This window comes from Scardinius erythrophthalmus, assembly GCF_964197995.2.
Source record: "Scardinius erythrophthalmus genome assembly, chromosome: 12".
Lineage (NCBI taxonomy): Eukaryota > Metazoa > Chordata > Actinopteri > Cypriniformes > Leuciscidae > Scardinius > Scardinius erythrophthalmus.
The window spans coordinates 12,089,671-12,103,932 of NC_138232.1; the positions used below are offsets into that span (position 1 = coordinate 12,089,671).

At 39.2% G+C, this 14,262-nt stretch overlaps 1 protein-coding gene across 2 annotated transcripts in view; it reads right to left on the reverse strand.

Moving 5' to 3' along the window:
* b4galnt1b (beta-1,4-N-acetyl-galactosaminyl transferase 1b) overlaps positions 1-14,262 on the reverse strand; it is a 30,276-nt gene that overhangs the window by 3,933 nt on the left and 12,081 nt on the right. Inside the window, exons 2-12 of one of the 2 annotated variants that reach the window (XR_014031165.1) lie at positions 14,132-14,260; positions 13,661-13,883; positions 12,917-13,093; positions 6,910-7,016; positions 6,476-6,513; positions 6,209-6,389; positions 5,994-6,092; positions 4,008-4,195; positions 3,115-3,255; positions 743-1,023; positions 335-655 (exon numbers count right to left, since the gene is read on the reverse strand). Coding sequence is in view for 1 of the 2 variants with exons in the window: in XM_081379970.1 (XP_081236096.1) it covers positions 162-399; positions 3,115-3,255; positions 4,008-4,195; positions 5,994-6,092; positions 6,209-6,389; positions 6,476-6,513; positions 6,910-7,016; positions 12,917-13,093; positions 13,661-13,875 (1,384 nt within the window). In the remaining variant the exon portion in view is untranslated. Of the gene's footprint in view, positions 1-161; positions 656-742; positions 1,024-3,114; positions 3,256-4,007; positions 4,196-5,993; positions 6,093-6,208; positions 6,390-6,475; positions 6,514-6,909; positions 7,017-12,916; positions 13,094-13,660; positions 13,884-14,131; positions 14,261-14,262 lie in introns of those variants that run through there. The other variant, XM_081379970.1, reaches the window with a different exon arrangement.

The following is a 14,262-nucleotide window of genomic DNA, read 5'->3' on the forward strand; positions in this document are numbered from 1 at the left end:
CTATTTTACTATACATAACATGAAAACAATTATTAGCTCATCAGTATTTGCCAGAATTGAATATATTTAATAATTGAATAATTTATGAGTTTCATTTTTGCTAAATTTCCCAATCCTAGAATCACCTAATTGTGTGTGTTTGCACTCCATTGAAAACTCACCCAGGTGGGCAACACGGGCAAGCCGGGGGTCAAAGCCAACCTGCTGCACTTTATCTGTCCTGGCAAGAAAGAAATTGATGACTCCATCAGTGACCACGCAGTGAGGAAACCCCTGGATGATATGATGGAAGCCTCGCCGCATGTGCAGACAGTCTCCTTCTTCTTCTCCAGCCTCAATTGAGATTGTCTGCCTATAGGTGGCAGTGTAGCCTGTAACTTCACGCACTGCTCCTCCAACCTAAACACACACAGAAGCCAAACACTAAGAACAATGCAGAAAAGACGAATTGAAGTGGAGAACTCTCTTTGGTACAGGGTTAAAACAGTTCATCTATTTTTGTATCTTCCTCTTTAAGAAAGAGGATGAGCTTGTCTCCTTTCTCCAGGGCATGTCTCCAGCTGGGTGGTTGTGTGCGCACAGAAGACTCGTTCACTGGAGAGGTCACATAGATGACCCATTCCAACGCAGTAATCTGCCCTAGATCTGCTGCTGCCTAAAGAAAATTAATGCAAACTGTATTTATTGCACTCTTTCCTTAATCGTATTATTTGATACAAACAGACTCTATAGAAATCTTTACCATTCAAAACTCTTCCTTTATAAGCATCAGAGTAGTCAAAATGTAACAACATGCAAACAAACGTGTTGTTTTTTTTTGGACCATTTTGAACTTTACAGACTTCGATAATCTTCTCTGTTTGAATTCTAGCAATCACTGCCAAAGACGGAGAGTAGGAAGGTCTCACAAAGCATGTTTAGCTCTGCTGTGCTGATGCTAAATGTGCTGATCTCAAAAGGAATCAAATCAGCAGTGAACACTGTCCTGAGATTCAGAGATTTGCCAAAACCTTTGTTCTGATTCTGAAAAATAATGTGAAAAACAGGAGTCAAATGTAATTTGTCAGATGACATACTCAGCTGGATGAACTTAAAGCTACATTAAGACTGTAGTGTGCAGACAGATGCCGGATGCAGAGGAATGTGGCTGCTCGGTCAATGTCTTTGTGGGTGTTGGTTCTTTTGCTGTTGTAGGCTTTAAGGACCTTTGAAATAACTGAAATCATTAGCCGAAGTAATATGGAACTTCAATGCGGTCAAGACCTGCCTGAAACTACTTCAGCTGGGCGTTTACTAGAATTTATTGCACACCTTAGAACATTCTTCAACCAATCAGAATCAAGCATTCAACAGCCCTGTATTATAATTATTTTTAACCAACTAGTGTTTTTTTAAATATATCTGAAGTCAGTTCCCATATTCACACAGGTGTCCTAACAAAGTAACCACGGGTCAAGTTCATCATATGTGAGTAGGTTTCACAAACACCTAGAAAGATTAAATATGAAAAATATATTTTCATCAATGTGTATATACAGTACCAGTCAAAAGTTTGGAAACATTACTATTTTTAATGTTTTTGAAAGAAGTCTCTTATGCTCATCAAGCCTGCAGTAAAAACAAAACAAAAAAAAAAACAGTAATATTATGAAATATTATTACAATTTAAAATAATGGTTCTCTTTTTTAATATACTTTAAAATGTAATTTATTTTTGTGATGCAAAGCTGAATTTTCATCAGCAAGTACTCCAGTCTTTGGTGTCTTATGATCCTTCAGAAATCATTCTAACATGCTGATTTATGATCAATGTTGGAAACAGTTGTGCTGCTTAATATTTTTTTATAACCCGAGATACTTTTTTCAGGATTATTTGATGAATAAAAAGTTAAAAAGAACTGTATTTATTTAGAATAGAAATCTTTTGTAACAATATACACTCCCGTTCAAAAGTTTGGGAACAATAACTATTTTTTTTTTTTTTAAGAAATTAGTACTTTAATTCAACAAGGATGCGTTAAATTCATAAAAGGTGATGGTAACGATTTATATTGTTAGAAATGTTTTTATTTTGAATAAATGCTGTTTTTATGAATAAATGCTGTTAACGTTTTACTCATCAATGAATCCTGAAAAAAGTATTCCCAAAAAATATATTAAACAGCACAACTGTTTCCATCATTGATAATAACTGAGTATCAAATCATCATATTAGAATGATTTCTGAAGGATCATAAGTCACCAAAGACTGGAGTACTTGCTGATGAAAATTCAGCTTTGCATCACAAAAATAAATTACATTTTAAAATATATTAAAAAAGAGAACAATTATTTTAAATTGTAATAATATTTCATAATATTACTGTTTTTTTGTTTTGTTTTTTTAACTGCAGGCTTGATGAGCATAAGAGATTTCTTTCAAAAACATTAAAAATAGTAATGTTTCCAAACTTTTGACTGGTACTATATATATATATATATATATATATATATATATATAACCATATATTTTTGATTGTTGGTATTTTGTTATATAATGCAATGCCATCATATACTTTGAGTGTCACTTATGTTTTGGTGCCACTGTATATAGGGCAAAAATAAATAAATAAAAAGATGCAGGGTTCCTCATTTTTACCATGGCACAGTGTTTTCTCTAAAAACATTGCTAAAGAAAATAATACCATGATGTATAACTCCAAAAACACTTGGTATTTTTAATTAGCAAAGACAGGTTGTTATTGTTGTGGATATTGTGAGGTGGGATGGTTTCTTGATTAAAGGTTTAACTGGGGACTCTGCCAGTTCCAAAGGTGTAAGTTCCTCACCACAAGAGGGACCTAAAGAAACACTTTGCTTCTTGTGCAATGGAAAAAAAGTCCTCAAGGGGTTTTTAAGCCAAAAACCCCAGGGGTTTTAGTATTATAAGCCATTGATGTGCACCTGAGCCACCTAACACATACAATGTCTCTGCAATGTCTCTTCACTAGACTAGATTATAAGTGTATAGTTTTTGTCTTTATTTGATGAAAAACATTTTATGGTGGAAATTTGCTGTGCAGGAAAACCCTGTACATCATGCTACATACAGTATATATTTGAATGTTTTCTCACCAGGTCAAGTGTGGTTTTCTCCAGCACATCCACCAGCTTCTCCAGCTTTGTGTTGGCAGTGAAGATGAAGTCATCATCCACCCACAGCACATACTTGGTTGTGACCTGTGACACGGCCAGATTACGACCAGCAAACCAGCCCTGAGACATAGACACATATCAGAGCCCATCATACGGCATGCAAACACAGACAGGAATGGGTCATAAACTCAAAAAAATATGGGTTAAAATCTGGGTCATTTTGGCAACCCAGTGCTGGGTCAAAAAATGGTCGAACCCAGCAATCAAAAGTTGAACTTTGATTAGCATTAAAAATATATAAGAGACAAGATATAAAAATAGTGTTTGTACATGTCAGTGAGAAAAAGTGAAGAAAAGAATGGCAAGTTATATAGTTTATACAGTTAAACAAAATTGCTATTTAAAAGTTTAACATTAAATATCTACCGCCAATAAACAGTAGGCTCAGTACAGCCACGAACCACACAGAGAGGAAGCCTGTAATAAACCCTGGAAGTCAGGAATAAACTATTTAAAAAACACTCAGACAAAACCCTCCAGTTTTAAAAGAACACGCTCCTCGCTACAGGCAGTTTCAAAGTTTTCTTCTATTTTCCACACATATTACGGTCATGAGCGACGCAAACACAGATGGGCGAAGTAGTAGCGGCACACAGAAAACCTTTGTGTTTGAGCTTGCTTGACATTCATGCTCTCTTTCATAACCACATTCTAAACCCAGCACCAATGGGTTATTGATTATGAAAGATTATCGACCCAAATTAAGTAAAATCAACCCAGCTTCCTCGTGCAACCAAGCGTTTGGGTTTAAAAAATAACACAGTTTTTTTTTCAAGTGATATATAAACTGATATTAAAAGGATGTGACCTACCTTTCCAAAGGGCATGATGTAATGTTCAATATATGGGCCTGACACAGTTTTCGGGTGTTCGCTGTCGTCAGCTATCACAATTGTAACAGTTGGATAGTACCGTCGTATGCTGTCAATTAAATCCTGGAGCTTGTCATAGCGCAGGAAGGTTTTGGTTGCTATGGTCACAAGAGCACTGATGTTGTACTCTTTGAACAGGGAAAGGTAAATGTGAGAGATTTAATTACTATACCAATTACACTAAAATCACAGAATGAAACATGTGAATCAAGTGATGATGAAACAAGTAATGACGCCTCTAATAACGGTTTTCTATTTTAATATATTTTAAAATGTAATTGATTCCTTTGACAGCCATTACTCCAGTATTTAGTGTCATATGATCCTTCAGAAATAATTCTAATATGATGATTTGCTGCTCAAGAAACAGTTCTTATTATTATCAATGTAGACAGCAGTTGTGCTGAGGGGGTGAATTGCTGTTTCATGCATACTGAGTTTTTACACTGTTAAAGAGTTGGATTCCCATGCTAAACATGGCCAAAGTTTCAAAAGTTAAGTTGTACGTTTGAAGGAGTATTTTTGTTCCAAAAATACTCCTTCCGGTTTGTCACAAGTTTCGGAAAGTTTTTTTCGAGTATGGGTCTGTGTGACGTCAGCTGGGGCAGAATTTCCTAATATGGGTTCTAAGGGCACTTCTCCGGTAAGATCGCGGGCGCGCACGCACCCGTAGACCAGAGCGAGAGAGCGAAAGCAGTTCGCCATCAAAGCGCCCTGCTCGGCTTTTGGAAGTCAATGTAGCCAAAGAAGTGTGTTTTTGGTTGCCAGGGCAAGACAACCCTGCACAGATTCCCAAAGAACCCGGCGTTAAGGGACCCGTGGATGGAGTTTGTTTTCCTGAGCATAAACGGAGTTGTGTAAGACTGTTTGTTCCCTGCATTTCGACGATGATTGTTTTATAAACAAAGCCCAGATCGACGGATTTGCAGATCGTCTAATGCTTAAGGATCGAGCAGTCGCAATGATAAAGGTTCGCGGTCGTGCGTTGGAACCGGACGGTGAGTAAAACTGTTGAACAAATGTCTCTGTGTGTTGTTAGCACAGCTTTAGCTTCGCCCACACAGCCCGCCCCCAGCCGCTCGTTTTTTTCCGGAAAGACTCGGTACAGCCTATCTTTCTTTTATAAATATAATAAAACTAAAGACTTTTCGGAGATATGAAGGATGCAATACTACTCTATAGGTACTCAAGATTAACAGGAGATTGAGTGAAAATGAGCATTTCACCCCCCCCTTTAATAATTTTTCTATCTTTGATGAATAGAAAGTTCAGAAGAGCAGCATTTATTTGAAATAGATTTGTAACAATGTAAACATCTTTACTGTCACCTTTGAATAATTTAATGCATTCTTGCTGAATAGAAATTATTGATTTACTGACAGTTTTTAAATGGTAGTGTAACTGATTAACCAAGTTTGAACTGACTAATCATAATTTGAAGTTTAATCCAATGTCATTTAAATTCTCTAAGAAGGACAAATACTGCATTATAGAATTAATCTTCAGATTAATACATCATGGAGAAGTGCAACTAACATGTAAAACTGTAAATGGTCAAGTAAAATATACAAGCACACAAAAGTGGGTCTGCATCTCAAAGCATATCTGCACAGGCTGTGAGTTTCCAGATTGAACATGGCTTGAATTGCTCATGAATATTACAGTAATGCGTTTACTTTGATCAGGAAATTCAGGAAGGTTACCTAGCAACATCAGCATGACCTAATTAATATTCATGATATAATCCATCACCATGTTGTGATGTCACAAAAAGTCCATGTTAGTTATTTTTGATTTATTTTTATATTTGTTATGTGGATGTATGTGCATTTATATCAGTTATCAGTATATTTATATTTTCTTTCAATCCAACAAACTACTTTGAATAGTTTTAGTTTGAATTAACAATAACACTGATGTATTCACCTTTATCTGCATCAGAGCCTGTGTTGTAGAGTTTAGGTGTTACTCCATGACGAATCTTGATGGTGAAAAGAGCCTGATGTCCTTCTGTGTCTAACTGCACTGAATCATAAGCACACACAAAAACAACATATGAAATAAAGATTACCCAGTCCTGAGTTTACATGCACATTTGGGATGTTTTTTTCTTTTACAGGAAATACTAAGAAGATGCATACCTGTGTCAGCTGTGCTGGGGTGGAACAGTGTGTTAGTATATGTGATAAACTGGAGCTGTCGATTCAGACTGGACAAAAGGCCACTGCTCAGGGTCATATGCATCTCGCCATCACCCCTGACCTTTACCCCCTCCACCTCGGCTGCCACATTAAATGTGCCCAGAGATGCTGAAAAATTCAGCTACAGAGAAGGACAAAAACAGTGTTCAGGGAGCATCCACAACACATGGGCACAGAAAACAGACATAAATTATTTATATCACTTACAGTATAGAAATCTCTGGGCAGCTCTTTTAAGGCCAAACCTGAAACACATTACAGCGATGCATTGTTACTGTCCAGCCTCTATAACAAAATGAAAATCTACTAAACTACCTTCTATTAAAGACGTGGTTTAGTCAGAAATCTAATAATATGCTCTTTTCAGATTGTGAAATCGTGAGCATTATGTTATTATTCTGCACAAACATATATGTACTGTATCAGACTTCACTTCAGTCTGGAAAAGATCAAGCTATTTTCTAATTCAGATTGCATAATTTCATTATTGGGTGAATTATCCCTTTATTCAGTGTTATGTCAGCGTTAATATTCATTATATTAGAATAAAGATTTATTAATATAATGCTTTGCAATAGTCTCATCACATCTCTTCAGTCATATGGCAATATTAATCTAACAAGGCACAAAAAGAGTAATACCTGGTATAAGGATAGTTTTAAGTGGCCGAACCTCCACACCCTGTGTTGGGTACTGCAGGGGGTTGTTAGCTTCAGATACAATCAGCAGATCAGCAGGGGTCTGCGACCTATACACACCAGAGTTATCAATCACTAAAATTAAACGAAACATTTTGTTACTTGAAATTAAATAAACATTAACAGAAAAATTAAATAAAATATCAAAAAACATTTTATTTTAGCCAGTTGCCATACTAAAATAAATAAAAATAAATAAACTAAAACTAATACTTAAAAAATACTATGTAGATATATTTGTTACATGTTCCCTTGTTTTGTGTTCCTTGTTTTTGTTATTTGGAATTTTATTTTGGTGTGCATTTTCTGTTCACCCTGTTCACGTCCTGAGTTTAGTTCCTGTTTTACTTTGTTTCTATAGTCAAGTGACCTTTATTTTTATAGTGCATTATACATGTCACGGTTTATGAACATCTAGCGAACAAGGGCCGCGCAGTACAAGCTCTGGTGGCGCAGGTGTCCGAGCTCACCAAACAGATTCAACAACTTCAGAGTCCCGCTGCGCCACGTCATCAGCATGAGCCACGTTTGCCCACCCCAGAGGCGTATTCAGGAGAGCTGAACTTCTGTAGAGCATTTCTTACAAAATGCTCAATGTTTTTTTTTCACTGCAACCTCACACATTCAACAATGAACAGTCTAAGGTGGCCTTTGTTCTTACTCTGCTGACTGGACGAGTGGCTCTGTGGGGAACGGCGGTGTGGGAGAATCAAGATCTCTGCTGCTCCTCGTTCCAGGCACTCTCGGAGGAAATGAAGAGGGTCTTCGACCGTGCGGTGGCAGGGCGAGAGGCGGCCAGGCTACTCGCCGTTCTCAATCAAGGAGACAAATTGGTCTCTGATTACTCCATAGAGTTTTGCACGCTGGCCGCAGAGTGCCACTGGAACGAGGAGATGCAGTGGGACATGTTCCTACATGGGCTGGCTGACAGCATCCAAAAGGAGATCTACGCGCTGGACCTCCCTCAAGGTTTAAATGGACTTATTGAGTTGGCTTTAAGGGTTGATTAAGAAATACATTTCTGATTCTCTAGCAGCCGGATTCATCCGCCCTTCCTCTTCTCCAGCGGGGGCGTGGTTCTTTTTTGTGGGGAAAAAGGATGGCTCTCTGCGACTGTGTATTGATTACAGAGGGTTGAACAACATCAAGGTGAAGAATACTTATCCTTTGCCGTTGATGTCTTCAGCCTTCGAGCGGTTGCAAGGAGCATCCGTCTTCACAAAATTGGATTCACGCAATGCTTATCATTTGGTTCGCATAAGGGAGGGGGATGAGTGGAAAACCGCATTTAACACCCCCAGGGGCCATTTTGAATATTTGGTCATGCCCTTCGGTCTGTCCAACTCCCCGACGGTTTTCCAGGCACTAGTCAATGACGTGCTGAGAGATATGGTAGACCAGTTCATATATGTCTACCTGGATGACATATTGATTTTTTCTTCATCTCTCCAGGAACACGTTCAGCATGTCAGACGAGTGCTTCAGAGGTTGCTAGAGAATGGGATTTTTGTCAAGGCGGAGAAATGCGCTTTTCATGCACAGTCTGTTCCTTTCCTAGGTTTCATCATCTCGTCCGAGGGAGTGCGCATGGATCCCGACAAGATTAAGGCTGTGATATATTGGCCAAGTCCAGATACCCGTAAGGTCCTACAGAGGTTTCTGGGGTTTGCCAATTTCTTTCGCCGTTTTATTCGCAATTCCAGCCAACTAGCCGCTCCTCTGACTGCCTTGACCTCCCCCAGAACGACATTCAGGTGGTCTGATACAGCTGAAGCTGTATTTTCCAAACTGAAAATCCGCTTTGTTTCGGCTCCCATTCTGATAGCCCCTGATCCTTTTACGTCAGTTCGTAGTGGAGGTCGACGTGTCAGAGGTGGGGGTAGGTGCGGTTCTTTCCCAACGTTCTTCCACAGATGACAAAATGCACCCTTGCGCGTTTTTCTCCCATCGTCTATCACCCGCCGAACGTAATTATGACATTGGTAACAGAGAGATGTTGGCAGTCAAGTTAGCGTTGGAAGAGTCGTTTTGACCGTAGTGGACCGGTTCTCGAAGGCGGCACATTTTCTTTCCTTGCCCAAATTGCCTTCAGCCAAGGAGACAGCGGTGACTGTCGCAGATCAAGTCTTTCGTTTACATGGCCTCCCGATGGATGTGGTTTCCGACAGGGGGCCCCAATTTGTGTCCAAATATTGGCAAGAGTTTTGTAGATTACTAGGAGCGACTGTCAGTCTGTCTTCGGGGTTTCATCCCCAAAGCAATGGCCAAACGGAGAGAGCCAACCAAGATTTGGAAAGAGTGTTGCAATGTTTGGTATCCAAGAATCCTTCCTCTTGGAGTCAGCAACTCTCAATGGTTGAGTACACACAACGGATTACCAGTGTCATCCACGGGTCTCTCTCCGTTTGGTTAGGTTAGGTTACCAGCCACCCATTTTTCCTAGCCTGGAATCCGAAGTCGCGGTCCCCTCCGCCCACGCTTTCGTCCAGAGGTGTCGCCACACCTGGAACAGAGCCCGTGCGACTCTCCTCCAGGTGGGGGCGTGCACCAAGGCTAAAGCCGATCGCCACCGGTCGAAGCCTCCCGTATACGTCGTAGGTCAAACAGTGTGGCTTTCTACCAAGAATATTACGCTCCGGTCCGTTTGTAATAAGTTAGCTCCCAAATTCATAGGCCCGTTCACTGTCACCAAAGTCCTTAGTCCGGTGGCAGTCCGACTCAAACTCCCTCCTGCGTACAAGAGAATTCACCCTGTCTTTCATGTTTCTAAATTAAAACCCGTCTTTCATTCATACATTAACCCGCCGGCCCCGGTTCCCCCCCCCCCCCCGCCGCGACTCATAGACGGGGAACCAACATATTCAGTCAATCGTATTCTGGACTCGAGATGGAGGGAACGGCGGATTTCAGTACCTGGTGGACTGGGAAGGTTACGGTCCGGAGGAGAGAAGTTGGGTACCTGCTAGAGACATTCTGGATCATTCTCTTATTGATGATTACAATCAACAGGTAAGTTCCTCTGGGAGCACCAGGGGGTGCTCCTAGGGGGAGGGGTACTGTCACGGTTTATGAATTCACTGACTCTTCCTGTGTTTATGTGTGGGTGTGGCTGCTGATTACCACTCATCTGATCATCAGTGCCAGCTGCGACTGATCAGCGTTGTCTATTTATACTCATGTCCTTTGTCCTGTTGTTGTCAGATCGTTGTTTGGATTCCCCTGTGTCGTATTTATTGTCTACTGACTTCTGAGTGGTCGCATCCTCGTGTTTGGTGTGAAGTTCCTGCTTTTCTGCATGTTGCGTCCTGGTTTATTCTCTCGTCTGGAGACCTGTGGACCGCGCCCGGATTCCTGGATTCTGTTCTCCGCGTCATCCAGAGAGATCGGGTTGTCCTTTGTCCCTGAGCCACCCAGATTGACTGTTACCTGCACCATATTTATTCTGACTTGTTTATCTCACTTTGCGGTTAATAAACCTACTGTTTATTCGCAATTGCATCTCCTGCTTATTTACATTGTGACAATACATTACAGATTGTTTCAAAGCAGCTTTATAGTTACTCTTGTTTGTTGCCATAGTGATTGATTACCCACACCAGCTTCTTGTTTACCTCTTGTTACCCTGTGTGTTTATATCCCAGTGATTCTTTTGTTCATTGTCTGGTAGTAATGGGAGAAAAGAAGCTTTTCAAAGCCTCAAATCAATTTAACCAATTGCTTTGCAAAATGATTCACTGTTTCGAAGCGTTCTAAATGCTACACGCTGGTGACCCCTGCTGGTCAGAAAAGTGGAAATGCAACAAAAACTTAGGCCAAACATGCATCAAAACCACCTTTTACAAACACATTGCAAACAAGAGAGTACTAATGTCTAATTAAAACCTCAACAAAGGTATAAAACTGATCAGAGATCAGGTAAAGCCCATAGACACTTGTTCAATGGTTCGCCGCTGGGGGGCGATCTCAGTGAATCTGCATGAATCATGGGTTCACCGAGAACATCGCCCCCCAGCAGCGAACCATTGAAATTTCAAAACAGTTATGACATAACAAGCCTTGTTTACTGAAATCACATGACTTTGGCAATTTGATACACGCTGCAAACTACTGATTCTAAACAAAATTTTCTTAAAGGTTTCGAAACTTCATGAAGCAATGTTTTGAAATCGCGTGTCTGGATTTACTATTGGTATTTTATTAATAAACTTTTATGCTGCTCTTTGATCCTATTCACCATCTTTTCTGAAGCACCACACATTACAGTATTTAAAAAAAAAAGTTAATAAAACTACTAAAAATGTACAAATTTGTATAATGACAAAATTACTAAAACTTTAAAATAAAACCAGCAAAAATTAAAAAATGTAATCTAATTCAAAATATTAACAAAAACTATAACAGTATTCATTCGATTCACATGACGTCACTGTAGCTTTGCGCCACCATCTTTGCGACCGCGGCGGTCTCAGTAATGCCTGCAATATGTTGTGCAGTTGGCTGCAACAACAGCCGAAAGAGGAACCCTGAACTGGTATTTTATTCTATACCAAGAGAAGAGAGAATCATTTATTTAAAAGACTTGAAGTCTCATGTTGGTTTGTGGTTAATTATATTTCCATTATACTCTCAGTGGCCAACATTATAGACAGATATCGACAGATAATGTTTTGTCTTCATTTTATTGTTGGATCTGTTTAAATGCAATTTATCATGGTAAGTTAGTAAGATTTGGGGTTGTTTTGAATATAACTGTCTGTCTGTTAGTTAATACCTACCTAAATCTAATAAATATTTTTCTTAAGTTCATAAATATATTGTCTTCGTCACATGCGCTTTAGATGCTATTTTGTGTAAGTAACGTTAACGTTAGCTCTGCAGACGATGCATAATCTCAGCCTTGAAATGCATATTAAAGGACTAGTTCTTCCAAAAATGATGATTCTGCCGTCATTTACTCACCTTCATGTGCAAATCCTTAAGTTTACTTTCCGTGGAAGACAAAGGGACATTTTTGAATATGTAGCCTAATGGAGACTCTTCTTGTCGATGTAATGGAAGTGAATGAGTAACATTAGCCTACTGGGGGCTGTCACGCAAAAAAATAATAATAATAAAAGACAAAAAAAAACAAAAAACCATCACAAAAGTATCATAAAAGTGATCTAATACGACTCGTCCGTTATATTAATATCGTTATTTATTCATATGATAGCTATATGTGACGAACAAACTGCAATTTCAGTCGTTATATTATAATCACTGAGCTTACCTCTTGATAGCTTTTAATCGCAGCCGAATCATTCAAAAAGATTCGACTCGAAAGATTCTTTCATTTCGATATTTGTGTGTATTAAACCTTCTCTCTGTAATTGAACATCTGTTCTTTCAGACAGATATGGCAGTCTTTTATGATATTCGGCTGATGTCTCTGGCTGTGCTGATGGACGGATTAGATAGATTCATTCATGCCAGCCGAACAGCTGCAGATTCATAGATTCATTCATGACATCGCCTCGACTCACATGAACGCGCGCCATGAAGCTCTATGACTTAAGTATTTCTATATCATGAAAGGCCAATTGGGGACAAGCCTGGAGCAGATAATAATGGACTAAAGAAAACTGGGGGTAAAAAATAAGGATCGGAGCCTAAAATAGAAATTTTCTCCAAGTATCTCTGTCTCTCTCTCTCATTCAAATGGGCAGTTTGGGCGGCCATACCGGGCGAGTCGGTCGCAAATATGGCGGCGTTCTATTTATAGTGACGTAGGTGGCATCTATAAATATCAATTATGTTAAAAGGATACACACATGTATGTATATATAAACTTTATTTATCAAAACTTGAATAACTCTTGCCTTAAAATTGTCCTAAGTTCAGACATTCTATTTGATTATATATGGATTTATTTTAACCAAAATTGGCACTGTCATTAAATGATTAAATGCACCTCATTTGGAAGCTCTGATACTCTTTGGCTCGCCGTTTCTTCATCTCATGGAGCTGGGAGGCCTGGAAGGCAGTGTGCAGGGGATGGGCAGACACTCTGGGGAACAATAGCTGAGCAAAGGGCAGGTTGACCCCTCGGCTCTCTCCTTCACAAACACACCCGTTGCGAGCCAAAAGCCTTGCGGAAGAGGAGAAAAGTTTTCACATGATCATTCAGTGACTGTTCTGAGTTTTTGACTTGAAGAAAATTTTTTGCATCCTCCTTGGATGTAACAGAAGACAATGCAGGCCTCTGTGTACAACTGTGTATATAAACAAATAAAGGATTTACAGACTAATGTTTACAGATTTCAGAACAACTTTAATTTGTAGCGTATAAAAGTTATTAGGATTACTGAAGGATCATGTGACACTGAAAACAGATTAATACAGTTATGACCATTCAGCTTTGCCATCACAGGAAAAAAAGAATAATAATATTAATGCCTATCATTTTAAAATATATTAAAATAGAACACTGTCATTTTAAATTGTAATAATATTCCACACTATTACTGTTTTAAAGTGTTTTTGATCAAATAAATGCAGCCTTGGTGAGCATAAGAAAAAAAAAAACATAGAACATATCTTACCAACCTCAAACATTTGAATGGTAGAGTATATCAGAAAGTTAGAAGTGGAAAAAGGTTTTATGACCATTCTTAGTGTCCCTTACTTGAACTGATGTTTGTGAGGATTAACTGACCTGGCCACACTCTCCCTCACACGGTAAGGGATGGTACTAGCACTGGGATCCGGTTCAGGAAGTCTCTCCTCCAGTAGCCGCTCAGCTCCAGGACCTGGTCTGTATCGGACATCCACAGTGCTGTAGACCCGCGTGGGCCAGGAATGTAGCACAGCCAAAACCAGGACCACTGATGCTACCAGAGCTAACAGCACAGTCTTACGTAGGGAACGCATGCTACAAGCTACAACACAAACAGAAACACAGTGTTGAAACTTCATTCATTTTAAATAGATTAAATGATACAGAAATTATATTTGTTCTTCATGTGAAACTTCATACTCCCTGAGTATCTAAATCTCTTAATTCAAATAATAAAGCATTAACTTCACTTCAATTTTCTAATTAGCTTCCACTTGATTTCCCTTCACTTAATAACAATAGGGGGAAAGCACTTAAGTAATTATTAGTAACACTTCATTATATACTCACTCTATCCAATCAGAGCGAGTAGTACTGCAAGTTGCCATTACTGCTTCTAAAGGTCCATGGTACTGATTGACTCAATCTTGATGTGATTGACAGTAGTTGATGTGGCTGATGGAGGGCTCTCTCCATCTGCT